The 17,612-nt window shown below is 40.6% G+C and overlaps 1 protein-coding gene across 2 annotated transcripts in view; it reads left to right on the forward strand.

The window, feature by feature from the left end:
- Positions 1-10,930, forward strand: part of Cpsf2 (cleavage and polyadenylation specific factor 2) — a 26,576-nt gene extending 15,646 nt beyond the window's left edge. For both annotated transcript variants that reach the window (XM_005343471.3, XM_005343472.3), the window contains exons 9-15: positions 3,149-3,249; positions 3,590-3,790; positions 5,845-5,997; positions 6,682-6,907; positions 7,948-8,247; positions 9,575-9,709; positions 10,078-10,930. In XM_005343471.3, the coding sequence (XP_005343528.1) occupies positions 3,149-3,249; positions 3,590-3,790; positions 5,845-5,997; positions 6,682-6,907; positions 7,948-8,247; positions 9,575-9,709; positions 10,078-10,170 (1,209 nt within the window). In that variant the 3' untranslated portion in view covers positions 10,171-10,930. The remainder of the gene's footprint in view (positions 1-3,148; positions 3,250-3,589; positions 3,791-5,844; positions 5,998-6,681; positions 6,908-7,947; positions 8,248-9,574; positions 9,710-10,077) is intronic.
- The last annotated feature ends 6,682 nt before the right edge of the window (positions 10,931-17,612 follow it).

Below are 17,612 nucleotides of genomic sequence, written 5' to 3' on the forward strand. Positions count from 1 at the left end.
TTTAATAAATAAATAAGTTAATTAATTAAAAAATATAAATAAATAAAGGGCCCTACTATGAATCTAAAAGAACTACTTGGTTAGCTACAACTTTGTATTCTTTTTTTTAGTGTTCATTACCACATGTTCCTTGTTAGTTGTCTTCTTTTTGCTACCAAACTGAATAAAGTTCCAGAAGAAGAGGGACCTTCCTAGTGGCCAGGGTAGTGCAGCTGCACTGGTGGCCCTCAGTGAATATGCTGGTCGCTGTCATGATGACGTAAGAACGAGGTCATACAAACCACTCATCTGCCACATTAGCTTCTTCGTGTGGATGCAGTGCCCCAGGAGATTAAGCCTTGTTCATTTAGGACAAAAAAAAATCAGTAATTTAAAAAGAAAAGGTGAACAAAGAACAAACTGGAGGTTTATATTAGGGAAAGGTATCATTTGGAGTGTTACTGTGAACATGGAGAAGAAATGCATCTTAGAGTTGGTTGTTCCAGAAACTGTTTATAAATATAGCAGTTAATTTCAGAGCTCAGAAATGGAATATAGGCCGGGCGGTGGTGGCGCACGCCTTTAATCCCAGCACTCGCGAGGCAGAGACAGGTAGAGCTCTTGAGTTCGAAGCCAACCTGGTCTACAAGAGCTAGTTCCAGGACAGGCTCCAAAGCTACAGAGAAACACTGTCTCGAAAAAAACAAAACCAAAAAAAAGAAAGAAAGAAAGAACTGGAATATAGAACTGGGAGAAAATATTTAATTATTTATTTTTTGAGGCGGAGTCTTGCTATGTACTAAAGCCTAGCCTAAAACTTCTCCCTCCTGAGGCTCCTGGGTTCTGAGATACAGGCTTGAGCCACTACATTACCCTAAGAACATTTTTATAAGAGGTACATGTTAAATTCGGAATTAAATACTTAATTAAAATTGATTTTTGTGCAAGGTATCTAAGTTGCTAACAATTTTTTATTTTAAAACACGTTTTGAGTAAGCCGATAGCCAGATGTGAGATGCCACATTTGTGAGTGTTTATCACTTGATTTTGGTTTAACTTATATTTTGAAATAGTTACAAATTTAGCCAAAAGTTGGAAAAATAATGTGAATACTCCAACGCCCTAGTTCTTGAGGTTTTAGCTGGGTTTGCTGTATCACATCATGTATCCACACAGACAAAGAATTACACACACATTTTTTCTAAACCATTTGAAAGATTGCAGTTATTCCAGCATTACCTTGGATAGTACCACAGTGTGTATTATGTGGAAACGAGCCATAGGAAACAGAAGATAAACACGTGTACCATGCTACTATTTAATCTGCTGACCCTGCCGACTCTAGCCGGTTTGCACAACAGTGCTCTTTTTAATTACCTGTTCCAGTTTTGTCTGTGATTCACCGGGGAGTATGTGTTGCATTGAGTTGTTATGACTTAGCATTTAAAAATTATTAATAATTTTTAGGTTAGCATGCAGTGCAATGTGGTGAGTTATAATATGGCATTTTGATGTACAAATGCACCAGTACACTTTGTTCTTGATCCTTTCCCCTCCCCCCTCTGCCGGTTCCCTTCCGCCCCCAAATAGTTCCTCCTTCTGCTCTTACCTAATGTACTCGTTGCTGTCTCTATTTCTTCTTTCACATCTCTTCTTCCTTTCTTCATGATCCTTTCTAATTTCATGACCTCCCATATACCAATACATACGTACACACAATTTAAAATCTCGGCTGTTTACATTAAATATCTTTTCATTATTTCATGTATGTGGATGCTTTTTCTGCTTGTATGTCTATACCATATGCATGCCTGAAGCCCATGGAGGCAAGAAGAGGGTGTTGGATTTCCCGGAACTGCAATTACAGACAGTTGTAAGCTACTGTGTGGGTTCTAAGAACTAGACCCAGAAAGAGGAATCAGTTCTCAGCCACCTCTCTAACCCCTGGGGTTCTTTGATTATATTTTTAATTAATTGTTTATGTGTGAGTTGTATATACACATGGTGCACACATAGAAGGCAGAGGATAGCTTCCTGGAGTTGATCCCTCCTTCCACGGTGGATTCTGGGGTTAGAACGTTGGTCATGAGGCCTTCTTGGAAGCCACAAGGGGTCTCTAGTTTTTAAGGTACTCTGATGATCAGAGAATGAAAACTAGGGGCTGGAGAGATGACCCAGTGGTTAAGAGCACTGGCTGTTCTTCCAGAGAACCCTGGTTCAGTTCCCAGCACCCACATGACATCTCATAACAGTCTGTAACTCCAGTGTCAGGGAACCCAACACCCATGGCAAAACACCAATGCACATAAAATTAAAAAAAATTAAAAAGAAGAATACTTGTGTTTTTTTTAAAAAAAAAAAAAAAGAATGAAAACTACTAATTTGGTTGTTCCACATTGATGGATTTGCCAGTTTTTTTATTTTTTTTAAACATTACTGCTATATACTTTTAACATCTCTGTTTCAGTAGAATAAGTTCCTAGAAATAGGAAGAATTACATCAAAAGAGAAGCACATTTTTATTTATAGTTTTTTTTATTTTTAGTTGTTAGCAAATTGTCTTCTAACAGTTTACTAATATCTGCTAACAGCAGAAGGTGTCTCTTCTCCAGGTAATTTCCAGTCTTGTAAATTAAACAGATTTTATTGACTGTTCTATGTTGCCTGTGTCAACAATCATTCTTATTTTTTAAATTTCCTTTAAATATTTTGTCCTTTTTGATGTGAATCTCTTTCTTGATTTGGGAAGTTCTTAGGAAAACAGATTCTGACTGTCATATTACAGCCAATTATTTTCACCTTTTCTTTTAGTTCCAAGGAATATAAAATAGGAAGATGTTTTATTTTCTCCATGTTGGATAATTATTCACTCTTTGCTTATGATTTATGGCTTTGGGGCTTATGTGGCTTTTCTACTTCAAATTATAAAAATGCTTAACTGCTTCCTTCCCCTAGTTGTCTCTGGTGTATTTTAACCAGTTCTATTTAAGTTCCTCTTCTCTAATAGCTTGGTTTTAGTACTAATCTAATTAAGATATGTAAGTCTGTGTCATGGAAACATGATTAATTTCAGATGAGAACTGAAAGATCACTTTAGAGAAGCAATGTGTCTCACACCCGCTACCCAGCTCTCCTGACACTGCCTTTTCTTTTGTCTGTTTTTCATTAGCTGAGGAAACGCGTGAAGCTTGAAGGGAAAGAACTTGAAGAATATGTGGAAAAAGAGAAACTAAAGAAAGAAGCTGCTAAGAAACTTGAGCAATCGAAAGAGTGAGTGACTCACATAAAGAGTAACTCATAAGGTTAAGTCAGCATTTAGTGTACAAAGAACACATTGTAGGATTCAAACTTTCAATGGAAACAACTGAGATTTTCTTAGGACTCTATGACTTTTATTAAACTTTTTGAATGGCAAAAATAACATCCTTTTAGTGGTAAATAATACCAATTCATTAAAGAAGTTAATGTTATGTTTTTACAAAACATTGATCCACTAATGCTGATTATTATGATTTGGGTTAATGCTGGTGAGTAATTCATTCATAGTTTTATAAATATTAAGCCAAACTGACTTAGGGACAGTATGACTCCGCTGTGTTCTTAAACCTAGGGCAGACATCGACTCCAGCGATGAGAGTGACGTGGAGGAAGATATCGACCAGCCTTCGGCTCATAAGACAAAGCACGACCTCATGATGAAAGGGGAAGGCAGTCGCAAAGGCAGCTTCTTCAAACAGGCCAAAAAATCCTACCCTATGTTTCCTGCCCCAGAAGAAAGAATTAAATGGGATGAATACGGAGAGATCATCAAGTATGTGAGCAGAACAAACTCTTGACTCAGTGACTTGGTCTCTCTGGTAACCGTGTGCTTTGCTCCTGAGTGCCTTGACTTGAAAGATACAGGAGGCTTCTAATTTGAAGCATAAAAATAGAAACATTGAGGGGCATCTAGAGAGTTAGTAGTGAAAGGAAAGTCTATTTTCGTTGCTCAGTTGCATGAAGGGTGATTTAGGTATCCTTTCCCCCGATTAAGAAGTAAGGGACATGCTATGGAGAAGACAGGAGAAAAAGAACTTTGGTTAGTGATTGTATTTATTTGGGAAATGACTTCTGATGCTTTTGGCTAAGAAGGGAATATGAGATAAAGGATGGAACCATAAAAACACTGAAATCACTTGCTCAAACTGCACTTTTGAAGACACTGCTAATCTGAGTAAAAGGTTCTGAGGGTTCCCTCACCCTCTGCTTCCCCCAAAACAGCCAGGTGCCTCAGCCGAATGCACAGTGCTTGATGCTTCTTCTTGTGGTTTCCCCTTCCTTCTCTCTCTGTCCATTGATCCCACTTTGGAGCTAGGATTACAAGCATGTAATTTACGCTTGCCTAGTACTTTCATAATGCTGTTGAGCAGGTGTAGACTTAGATCATCCTTGGGCTTACTTAGGAAAGTTCCGTAGTCTATATAGTTCCCTAAAAAAAAAAAAAACAAGAGAAAACATGGCAATGTAAACAATGCTGGTGTTTGTTTGGTTTCATCTGGTAAAGTGACCAGTCTGCTGCTTAGCTGCTTACTGTTGTGTGTACACCCATGTGCGTGTGCACACCTCATATACATGTCCATGTGAAGACCAGAGGACAACTTGGAAGAGTCAGTTCTTTCATTCCACTGTAGGTTCTGGAGAACAAACTCGGGTTATCAATTTGGGCAGCAACTTTCTTAACCCAGTGAGCCATCCCACTGCCCTGGACACTACATGACTTTGCTGAGAAAGTGGATACAAATTAAATGAAGTTGTAGGAGGTTTTTGTTGTTTTTGCTTAGGGTTTTTTTTTTTGGGGGGGGGGGGCTTTAGTAATCAAACCCAGGCCTTTGTACATGCTACGCAGTTACTATCATTGAGTTAACACTCCAGCCTGTGAGATTTTGTTTTTAAGGTCTCTAGCCTGGATTCATGCTAAATGTGCTTTAAGTGGTTGTTACTGTTATTGTTATTCTGTGGTTTACAGTTGGAGATGTTAACTATGGGAATAAGAAGCTGTAACAACCTGGTTGTTAGAGAACAGAGACAAGAGAGAATGAACTAGAAAGTTAGAAGGCTGTTCACACGGTGTTAGAGAATTGTAAAAACAGGTATCTTGCTCTTGTCAGTAATACAGGAAGAACTATGTTTTGGGTCACACATACATACATTCACACTAATAATTATAAAAAGAATGCAGGGCTATCGGGTAGTGGTAGCACACACCTTTAGCCCCAACACTCAGAAGGCAGAGGCAGGTGGATCTTTTGAGTTCGAGGCCAGCCTAATCAACAAAGCTAATTCTAGGACAGCCAGGGCTTCAAAAGAAACCCTGTCTCAAAACACCAAAAAAAGAAAAAAAAAGAAAAGAAAAGAAAGAAAGAAAAAGAAAGAAAAGAAAAAAAGGAAAATGAAAGAAAGAAAAAGAAAAGAAGAAAGAAAGAAATGCAGGCCCAGATTTCAAGAGTGCTTGTGCTTGTTAGAGCCATTCAGATTGTCTTTTGACAAGTTCAGGGGTCTCAGCAGTCTACAGCATCCTTAAAGAGTACTCCTGGGCTGGGGGTGTAGCTCAGAAATAGCATGCTTGCCTAGCTTTTGCAAGGTGTCCTAGGTTCAGTGCTTAGTACTGCCAGCTAAATAAATAACTAGCACTCTTCAATGGTTATGAAACCATAATACATGTAATCATCTGATGATTGATATTGTATATTAATTAGCTTTGAGTTAAACGCATAAGTCTTAAAAATACATGAAGAGTCTTTAAATTATTCCTCCTGTTAGTCAGTTACATATGTTACATAATGTTAGCATGCCTTCCACATGTCTAATTAGAGATTCTTTGTTTAGACCAGAAGATTTCTTAGTGCCAGAACTTCAGGCTACTGAAGAAGAAAAAAGCAAATTAGAATCTGGTTTGACAAATGGAGATGAGCCCATGGATCAGGACCTGTCTGATGTTCCCACCAAGTGTGTTTCTGCAACAGAGTCTATTGAGATAAAGTAAGTACCTTCATGGGGTTTGGAGATTAGGGTTTAAGATACAGTTTCAAGCCCTTGAGTTATATAATGTACATTGTTTCAAAAGTGAGATTTCAGCAGGGCCTCTAGCAGTTCATGCTTTTAAAATTCCCTTTTCTGTGAAAAGGCCTGTTAAGTATGGTGATATTCTCATTGATGATCCTTGAATACTGAAGTAATTGGCTTAGTGGTAGGATGGGGAGGAGCTGAACATTAAATTGTACATTTATATGAAGAGACTTTATTTCCGGCCTTTTTAATAAGTCTGGTAGCAGGTGGGAGAACGGTGCAGCTGAGAAGCTAATTCTTCTGTGTTGCTGCTTATTTCATGAAATGTCCTCCTTGACTTAGACATTTAATGCTTGGGGGTAGAAAATGTTTCAGGACCGGAAGTAATTAAGAAACCCTTTCCTGCATAATAAAGTTAATACTGCCAAGAGGTGATTATTTTAGAATTTGAATCACCAGAGAACAAATGATCTTTTTGTCCAGTGATATCTTTTGTATATATTCTTGGACAGGGCTTTTTGGGATACATACTGTAACATGCATTTCACAATTCCCCCTTCATAAGTTATGTGCATTTCTCTCCTGATGATAAAAGCTTAGTTTTAGTATTGCTTACCAAGAAAGTGAGCTTGGATAATTAATGATGTCTAATTACAGAGCCAGGGTTACTTACATAGACTACGAAGGACGCTCTGACGGAGACTCCATTAAAAAGATCATCAATCAGATGAAACCACGGCAGTTGATCATTGTCCATGGCCCACCAGAGGCCAGTCAGGATCTGGCTGAGTGCTGCCGTGCATTTGGTGGGAAAGATATTAAAGTATACATGCCAAAGCTACACGAAACAGTTGATGCCACAAGCGAAACGCATATCTACCAGGTAAATATGAAGAAGTAGACATTGCTGTTGTACTATGTGCTAGCTCAGGTGCATTCGGAATATGGTGCATGAGATACAGCGCTCCACCCTAACAGTTCCATGGTTGGGATGTTTAAACCAGTCTAATTCCCTTTACTCTTCCTCCTTTGACAGTGTGCAAGGTGCTAGAAGAGAGATCCTACTCGAGTTTGGAAGTTTGGAAAGGCTTTCTGGAAGAAATGATAACTAAACGGGCTCTTATTGGATGCTTAGCTAGTTTGTCAGTGCAGAGTCGGGAAAGAGTCTTCCAGTTAGATAGACAACGTTGGCCAAAGTACCCATGTGAGGGAATGATAAGTGTTCTCAAAATGAGAGAGACATTCATTCATGAATGACAGGTTCTGGCTGTGTAGCCCATGCTACTCTCAGGCTCAATTCTCCTGCCCCAACTTCCCAAGTGCTGCTGGGATTATAGGCATGTTCAACCATACCCGGCCTCAAGGAAAATGTTTAAGGAACTCAACAGATGCCACAGTTGTTCTCCTAATTGAAAGAAATAGAGACAGATACAGAAAATGGCTAGTTAGAAGAGAGATAGTCTTATCTGGTTGTGGGAGATAGTGACTGTTGAAGGTAGGTGTGATGTCTTTAGATGTCTCTATCTGGGAGAAGTTAGAACTTGCCAGGCAGAAAGATTTTCTGGATTAGTAAGAGAAAGAGAGTAATTTTAATTAATTCCATGTAATTTTACCTCTAAGGCAGCAGACATAGATGCTCCAATCTTAATTTCAATAATTACACTAGAAATACTAGAGGTAACACTGCAGTGTTAGTATCGGGGTGGGAGTGGGGACTCCCTGTGGTTCTATTGTGCAGTCAGATTGAGAACCTTGTTTTGGAAAGTGGCCAAGGATCCCCAGGCCCTCACAGATAATTATGTCACTGTGAAGGTTGACATCTGAGGAGAGGGGTTTTCAGAGTTAGAAAATGGCAAAGACTGTGTTTGACTTGTTAACATAAACGCTGTGGGTTTTGTTCCTCCCCTCCCTTTGCGGCTCTAGGTCAGATTAAAGGACTCGCTTGTCAGCTCCCTTCAGTTTTGTAAAGCCAAAGATGCCGAGTTAGCTTGGATAGATGGCGTCTTAGACATGAGAGTTTCCAAAGTGGACACAGGAGTTATTCTGGAAGAAGGAGAGCTCAAGGATGATGGAGAAGACTCGGAAATGCAGGTGGATGGCCCTTCAGATTCCAGTGCCATAGCCCAGCAGAAGGCCATGAAGAGTCTGTTCGGAGATGATGACAAGGAATTGGGTGAAGAGACTGAGATCATCCCCACCCTGGAGCCTTTGCCGCCTCATGAGGTGAGAAGCCTCTGCTTTCTCTGTCTCGCTGTTTAGTGGTCTGGGATTGATGGGGCCTCACACATGCTAGCCATGTGCTCTGCCACTGAGCTACATCCCCAGTCCAACTGTCTCCATTTGTCTGCCTGCTAGCTCCCCATTGTGGCTTGAGCTGCTTAAATATTGTGGGGGCCAGTGTGGAGTTCTTACAAAGCACTACCCAGGACATATGTCTCAGTCTTTGGAGCTAGAGGATGATAATTTAGAGGGAACCTTTACCAAATCTTGTTTTTAGTTATTAAACATTTTAAGTAGAATATATAGTATTATGTTTTATTATTTATTTTTAAACAGAATTTTTACATCAATTCTCCCTTTCTCTTCTCCTTCATACCCTGGCCCTCCTTTCTGCTTTCATTTCATGTGTGCCATATTACCCTCCCCTAGCTGCTGATGCAGTTGTTTGTGATTTGTGTTTTCAGTATGGATTTTGAACTCCAGAGTCTGATTGTGAGGCCCTCCAGTGATGAGATGGGAGTTTTCTAACAATGCCATTTTTCTGTCTTCTCAGTTCCATTCCAATCAGCTTGGTTTCGATGCAGTTAAACATCTGCCATTGAGTGCAGCTTTAATGCTAGCCTAGGAGGTACATGTTCTCAAGAGGGACCTAGTTAATTAGAAAAGCTCCCAGGCAATAAAATAGAGCAATATTAATATTGAAGAGTCCTACAGACTTGTCAAGTGAAGTCTTTAGCACACCATGGAGTTGAGAGAGAGAGAGAGACACGGCCCCTTCTGGCTTCTGATCTAGCACGACTCTTGAAGTTGGGAGGAGGAGGAATAAGGAGATTTTCTCTGTACTAAAGCTATAGTGCTCTTCAAAGCACTTTCAGAGTAGGCAAAAACACTTGCCTTTCTGGTTCTCAGCCTGTAGCACCATTGCAGTCACTCTGAGGAGGAGGGAATGTGGAACTGGGATTAGGGAGGACTTAGACTCTGAACCAGGCAGGGGACTGGGGACCTGGAAATGAGGTTTCAGTGCAGTTCTGCCTCTTGACACTCTAGTTGACCCCTCCAGCAAGTGGGTAGGTGAAGAGCGTAATATTACCTCGAGTCTCTGTTATTAGGAGGCATGACTAATAAAATTGTGAAACATCAGAAAATGTGAAGGGCTTTGTAATGGTAAAGTGACAAACTTGGAATGTAACTTGGTCTTGACGTGAACTGTCAGAGGACTCGAGGGAATAATGAAAATGTCTCAGAGATCATGCTGTGTCCCATTTTATCCAACACACGCTGTGCCTACTGTTTTACTGAAGCTAATCTCTCCCCTCTGACTTTGTTCAAGGTTCCTGGACATCAGTCCGTTTTTATGAATGAGCCAAGACTATCTGACTTCAAGCAAGTTCTTTTGCGGGAGGGGATTCAAGCCGAATTTGTAGGGGGCGTACTTGTCTGCAACAATCAAGTAGCAGTCCGCAGAGTAAGTTTATTTTTCATGAGGGCTGCATTGAACATGTATGTGCTTCTGAAACACATTAATTCTGTAGTTCTTATAATTTCATAAAACTGAAAACCAGCCATTTATATTCATAATGATGGCCTTAAAGGCTTATAGCAGTGATTCAGATATGTGGCACAAATTTTATAAGTAAATTTTTATAATTTGAATCCTCTGACATTTATGTGTCTATAAAAACTCATTACTACAACACTGTGTCTATATTCCAGAGTCAGGGCACCCATTTCCTGAGCAGTCATAAAGTGGGCCATGTTATAGATGCTGTTTATTGTTTCTGAATGTTGATGAATGGGAGCTATACTAAAGAACTTTTTAAACTATTTTTCTAGACAGAAACTGGACGCATCGGGTTAGAAGGCTGCCTTTGTCAAGACTTTTATAGGATACGAGACCTTTTATATGAACAGTATGCCATTGTGTAAAGGACATGATGTCAGGAAGTGTCTGCTTGACCTTTCTCAGGAAGAAAGGATTCTCATCTGAGGCTAAACTGTCTTGTTTTGTAACATACAAAAAGAATCTGCCAGAAAACGTGAGCATGTATTAGACTTTGAAAAATATGAATCAAGAGCCTGGGGTGTAGCTCAGTGGTAAAGCTCTTGCCTAGCATGTGCAAGGTCCTGGGTTTGATTCCCAGTACTGAATAAAAAAAGGAAGAAAGAAAATGTAAATAAAACCCATTTTGTAAATTCTCTGCCTTGCGGAATGCTAGAGGCCTCACGAAGAGACAGGCTCAGAACTGAAGGTGTTGATTTCCTTTGCAGAGCCCTTGCTCCAAAGGGTTCATTACTTGAGAAAAACAAGCAAACAGTGCAACCTAGTGGAGCAGTTCATGTCCTTACAGAAACTGGTATGGATGCATTCATGCAGACAGTTTCTTATGTTTTCTGGAACGAAAAGGGAGAATTACATAGAAAAACGTGCTATAAAAGATGCAAACACAAACAAGAAACTGGCGAAACATTTTTAAAAAAATAGTGAGCTGTGCTGTTCCTCCTTTTTGAATTCTGATATGCAGTTGCCTCCACACGGAGTCTCTGCCTTCTACCTTCATCCTGTGTGAAGCAGCACACATGTTTAGTTTAGAATAAATGTTTATTTCTCCCATTTCTTGTGTATGAAGATTTTTTTGTTGTTCAATTTGAATTTATAACCTCATCATTTGAATAAAATAAATGTCATCTAAAAGAAAGCCTTGAAGCTGAGTGTGGTATGTATACCTGTAATCCCAACAGCACTCAGGGAGCTGGTGTAGGAGGATTGTGAATTAGAGGCCAGCCTGAGCCTACATATTGAGACCCTGTCTCAAAACCAGCAAAAAGAAAGCCTGGTGTGTTCCCAGTTCTGCATATATTTTGTTTAGACACATTTTAACTGTTGACCAAGCAGCTGTATTTGAAACTATCCAAAGCTCTGTTTTTAAAGAACAAATGTTGACCCTCACAATTTTATAAGGTAACAGTGTAATTTAATTAAAGGGTATAAATGTTTTCCTTTCTTAGCTTGTTTTCTAAGTTTATGTAAATAGGGGTTGGATTTTATGCTATTACTACAGAAATAGTACTTAACTGGGGTAATTGCCACCCTTGATGTTGTACAAAGAATCCTGCTTAAGAGTAAAAACTGAAAATATGCAACTCCATTCACTTGAACAATGAACCATGTTGTCCCATTGTAGCCTGTTGCTTTATTTCTTAGAAGGCAGCATAATCAAGGCAGTCCTTGATGCTCGCTGAAGCTTTAAGCCCTCTCCTCTGCACAGTAGCATTTAGAGAAGTCTCAGTCTTGTTTAACCCAGCGGTCCACTGTCAGACTAGAATCCACCAGTTATTCAGTTTCATGTGCTGACAGTTTCATGTGTTGTGGGTTACAGCACTGAAGCCAGTTTTGTAGCTTTTGATACTGAAAACGAGATGTACAAAATAGTGTTTAGAGATAGGTAAAGATTGTGCCTTTTTTTTACCAGTCATGAAACATTCCTGGCTTTCCCATTACGATATAGAGGAAGCCCATATTCTGTTTCTATCCCAGGGGAAGATAACCTGCAGTTATTACATGGTATAAAGTTGCTGGCTATACCTATTACATGGTAATAGCTATACCTAAAATTATTTCTTGCCTAGCCTTTCTGCTGTCCTGTGAACAGGAATTAAATTTTAAAAGCAGTGCTTGAACATGGCTGTTCTGCATAATGCCTTCAGAGAACAGCACTTCTGCCTGTGTCTAGATGACAGTATCCCAAGGTTCCCGAAATGGAGACCTTCATCACAGCCTCAGCTACGTAAGAAAGACAATAGTGAGATAGATCATGAATACAGAGAAGCTTTGAGAAGTGAGAATAAATAGAGCATGTGAGCTGTCAGCTGATAACCACAAACAGTTTTCTTAAAAAGAAATTCTGTCTGGCCATGATGGCATGTGCCTGTAGTTGCATTGCTTCATTCAGACTTGGTTGAGGGCCAGCTTGGACAACATAAGACCCTGCTCAGAGGGAGGAGAAGAGGGCCTGGCGGTACAGCTCAGTGGAAGAACACTTGCCTAGCATGTGTGAGGCCCAGGACTGGAGGGTAGGGGTTGCTTGTTGCATTTGTTGCAGTGCAGTTATCCATGTCAAGTATTGTTGCAGTTATTTCTATATTTTTGTGACTCAGTAGTTGACCTGCAACAATAGTGAAGAAAACAGTTTTATAAGGTGACTTGTTCCCCTATTTTTGTGTTTGTGCAGTTTACATATCATAAAATACTAACTCTTAAAATACACAGTTCACTGATTTTGGTGTATCCAGAATGTCCAACCACTACTGTATAATTCCAGAATACTTTTTATCATTCCAGAAAGAAACCCAATAACCATTTGCACCTCATTTCTCTTCTCCCCAGTCAATCATCAGTTTGTCTCTGCTGGACATTTCATAAAAAAGAATCATGCGGCATGTGGCCTTTTGTGTCTTCTTTCATTTCACTTAACCCTTGTTTTTCAAGATTCATTAATGTAGTAGCATCATTTTTGTTTGCTTTGAGACATGGTCTTCCATTGTATAGCTCATGCTGGTTTCAAACTCATAATCCTCCTGCTTCTAGAATGCTAGGATTATTATAGGTGTACACTTTCAGTATCCATTTTACGGTTATATGCTGCTCCGTTGTTTGGATGTCATGTTCATCAGTTGGTGTACGTTGAGTGGTTCCTAGTTTTTGGCTGCTATATAAAGTGTTGCTTTGAACACTCTTGTGCAAGATTTTTAAAAATATAAACATTTGTATTTCAAATTTTCTTGTGTGTATGCTTAAGAATTGGCTTGCTGGACCATATGGTAACTCTGGGTAACCATATAAGGAACTACGGACTGTCTTTTGAAGTAGTTGTGCCATTTTGTGTTGTTCTCACTGGCATACGTGTAAGGGTTCTGTTTTGATCACATGTATTCTTAACTCTATCTTCTATTGTTACCATCCCTAGCATGTGAGGAGGTATTGCCTGGAGGTTTTGCTTTGTATTTCGTTAATAAACAATGATGTTGAGCATGCTGTGTTTCTTGTGCTTATTGGGTGTTTATATGTCTTTGGAGTAATGTCTCCCAACTCCTTTGTCCATTTGTAAACTGTCTTTTTCATTGTTAGAAGCTTGTATGTTATATAGATACTTATATATAAGTGGTAAATATTTCTGTGGCTTGTCTTCACTTTATTGGTCATGTGATTTGAAACAAAATTTATAATTTTGAGGTCCATTTTTTTACTCTTTTCAATTACCTGCATTATTGGTGTCATTCTTAAAAATCAATCTCTTATTTTGAATGTTTTAATTTATTTGTGATGGGAGCAGGTGGACAATTGCCATAACATGTGTGGAGGTCAGAGGACTTGTAGGACTCTGTTCTCTTCCTGGGATCAAACTAAGGTGGGCAGGCTTGGGGACTAGTACTTTACCTGCTAAGCCATTTTGCTTTTATAAACCATCCTTAAGAAGCATCACCCAAGTTGCAAAGATAGTCTTATTTTTTCTTAATAGTTAGAGTTTCATTATTACAAGTAGGTTTTTGTTTTGTCTTTGTTCACTTTTTTAGCCATTGTTGAATTATGAGGTAAGCATCTAATTTCATTTTCTGCACGTGGATGTCCACTTGGCCTGATATCATTTGTTGAATTTCTTATCAAATTATTTTGCCTTGTTGGAAATCAGTTGACCAAATCCAAGTTTGTGTCTGCTCACCCGGGTCTGTTTCATTGCTCGCTGTATTTTGTGCCAGTGTTTACACCATCTGGGTGACTCCGTGTTTGTAAGCTGTGAGGTCCAGACATTTGACTCCTCTAGTCTGTTTCCCTTCAGGACTTTCTTCGTCTGTTTGCAGTTCTTTGCCTTCCCATGTAAAATTTGGAGTCAGTTGATCAGTTTCTGCTAAAGCCCACTCTTAATAAATAGGAAAGGAGGGCTATTGAAACGTATTACTTCAAATCTTACAGTGCAGTGTCTAGAAAGGTCTGCGTACAATTTATCTAGTCCAGCACAGTGTTGAATGAACAAAGCTGTGGACTAGGAAGGGTTGTTTGAGAGGCACAAGGTTGGCTAATGATGGGCTGGTTTGGAGTCCAGCTGTGGAGAGTCAAGCACAGGGCCCACCCTTAGTTTCCTAGCCTGCGGAGGCTGAAGCGGAGTCACAATCTGAAGCCAGTCTGGGTTCCACAGCAAGACCGGCTCTGAAAGAATTCAGTTCCTCGGTCTGTTTACTTTGCCTAGGGATAATACATCCAGTCTGCTCCAGGAATGGCACCTGATAGGACTCTAGCATGAGAAGATTGACTTCCATCATGTTACAGCCGTGAAAGGTGAGACATAGTGTCTGACCCTGGTTTCCCTTTAAAGTATTGAACTGATCGTCACTTGCGGCTAAGGGTGTCAGTAGTAAGCACGGATTCATTGAGAGGCAGATAGGTTTGGGGGAGACTAAACTCTTCTAGATTTATTTTTCAAATCTTTCTGTGGTTTGTTTTCACCATGTTGGTGAGTAAGGGGGTGAGTGAGTGAAGATGCAGGGGAGCTAGAAAAGGAAGGAAAATGTGCACGTGCCCAGCCGAGCAGGTTCAGCAAAAGGTTGAACTTTTTCTGTTTTTAGTCTTTCTCTTAAGCCACTTCAGTTATATTTTGAGAAACTACCCCAAATCAAAATATTTGAAACAGAACTTCGGTAAAGGTGATGAGGTAAGGGTAATTCCAGTCCCACCAGGCGGTGGTGGCGCACACCTTTAATCCCAACACTCGGGAGGCAGAGGCAGGCAGATCTCTGTGAGTTCGAGGCCAGCCTGGTCTACAAGAGCTAGTTCCAGGACAGGCTCCAAAACTACAGAAAAACCCTGCCTCAAAAAAACCACTAATAATAATAAATGCCAATCCCAGGGGATTTGGTGCTCTTCTGGCCTCTGCGGGCTCTAGGCATGTATATCTAAAATTATAATGATTTCAATATGTATGCAGTGCCCACTGAAGCCGGGAGAAAGCATCCAATCCCCTGAAACTAGAGTTAGCAAGTGGTTATTAGTGGCCTCATATGGGTGCTGGGAACAGAACCTAGGTCTTTTGCAGTAGCAGCAGGGACTCCATCACTGCCTCCACTTCCCAGGTACTGGGGTTACAGACACACCTATGTCACCACACTGGCCTTTCAGTGTGTATTTTTGAATAAATAAAGACGAAAAAACAGTGTGTTCCTTACCACACATCACTTCTCTCAGGAGATGAACACTGATAAAACGCTACCATTTCATCCACGAGCCCTATCCAGATGTTGCTATTTTCTTGCAGTCTTTTTTTTTCTAAGCACAAGTAAAACATGCCTGTGAGTTCCACGTTTTTTCAGTTTCCTCGCCAATGTTCAGTAGCGCTGACAGTCAGCTGTGCTGCTGTTTCCGCGCTGGTCTTGAGCTCCTAGAGGAAACACGGAGTGATCCCAGCACAGCCAGAGTTGCTCACATCTGGAACTCTTCCAGATCCTGATGCTGTGGACCTCTAAGCCACTGGAGGGCATGTGCCTGGTTTTCCTGTCCTATAACCAATGCTGGGCATCAGGATCTGGCCCTTCAATCTTCTGACACCCTGCTGCCAGTACCTCTGGGTTTCTGTCAGCCGCACCTAACTTTGATTTATTGGTCTGACTTCTGCCAGATGAACTTCTGGGACCTCTTTTCGACTGTCTTTGACTTCTCCAGAGGTGGGAAAGCAACCGTGATGGTGAATACCTCACAGGCAATCCCAAGGATATAGCTGCCATTGGTTTTTCAAGGACTCTTTTAATAACTCCTCCTATTGACCAGAGTTATGTATGTACCTAAATTCCCTTTATTTTCCCTCCTTGGTTTCTCTCTCTCACAGGCCAATTTGAAGAGTGCAGGCCAATTACTTTATATAATGAGCCTCACTATGGTTTGTGGGATATTTAGTAGTGATTGGATTCAGAAAAGCTATTCTCTATATGATGTCAGGAAGTACATGGGTCAGTTTCCCCCATTACTAGTCATGCTAAAGTTTAACAATTGGGCATGCTGTCTTCTTTGTTGTTGGTGGTTTTTTTGTTTTGTTTTGTTTTGTTTTTCAAGACAGGGTTTCTCTGTGTAGCCCTGGCTGTCCTGGAACTCTATAAACCAGGCTGGCCTCGAACTCAGAGATCTTCCTGACTCTGCCTCCCGAGTGCTGGGATTAAAGGTGTGCATCACCAGCAGTTGGCTGCTGTCTTCATCGTATTTATACTAAGGAATTAACGTATGCCTTCCCCCCCCCACGTGGTGTTTTGATATCCTCAGTGAAATGAGCCCCACAGGTACTTACTAAGGAGGAATAAGTATGGGGGGGTGGACAACTTTGAGACTGGTAATCTTCTCTTTTTCAAACTTTATGCTCTAGTGTTAGCATCCATTAATGATTCTTATTTGAATCGCTTATTGCCAAACGCCATTTTGTCGCTCTACCATTGTGTTCACAGTTGATTGACATTCCATCTGTCAGGTACTTTGATCATCCCATTTGTTCCTATCAGTAGGCAACACTGCTCCCTACTTTGTATCTGCAGGGCTCCTGGGTACTTTCAGGCAAGCTCTAGTGTCCTGACATGATCTTCATGCTCCTCGGAATACTTTGTTACATTTCTGGGACCACAGGGTGCCATCCTGAATGCTCCAGTCCTGGGATCAACCATTTCCCCACAGACACCTCGGTTACTTTAAAGAAGAATGATTTTAGAGTTGAGGGCGATGCTGGGCTGAGCTCATGGCCACCCAGCACTCACTACTATCACTGCTGCTGTAGCCTTTCGGTGGACAAACTTGAAAACTTATGTGTGGATGGATACCTGTTTCTTCACCCATCAGTACCTAGTAAAATCTACAAGTTCTGGGTTCTAATCTCCTTCACAGAGTTTATTTCAGCCTTCCTAACTCCTTAATGTTTAAAGGCCCGCCCTCCATACTCATCCATATGGGCTGGGTCTTTCCTACAAGCTCCTGCCCGTTACTACTCAAGGCCAGGTTCCCTCACTTTTCTCGGCATCCACCAGTATCCAGCAGTGAGCCCCACAGGGGACATCCTGAAGCTGGCACCTTAAAGTCAGGCCAGTTCACCCAGTGAAACAACATACTGGCTCTGAAGGTTTCTATTCTGGTTCTGTAGTCTTTGGACTTTGTTTTGGTTGGGTTTTGTTTGTTTTGTTTTTAAAGATTTATTTTATCTTCTGTGTATGAGTGTTTTGTCTCTATGTATGTCTGTGCACCATGTGGGTATCTGGTGCCCACAGAGGTCAGAAGAGGGCATCAGGTCCCCTGGAACCGGCATTACAGCCATAGTGTGGGTGCTGGGAATCAAACCTGGGTCCTCTGG

Source organism: Microtus ochrogaster, chromosome 1, assembly GCF_000317375.1.
Source record: "Microtus ochrogaster isolate Prairie Vole_2 chromosome 1, MicOch1.0, whole genome shotgun sequence".
Lineage (NCBI taxonomy): Eukaryota > Metazoa > Chordata > Mammalia > Rodentia > Cricetidae > Microtus > Microtus ochrogaster.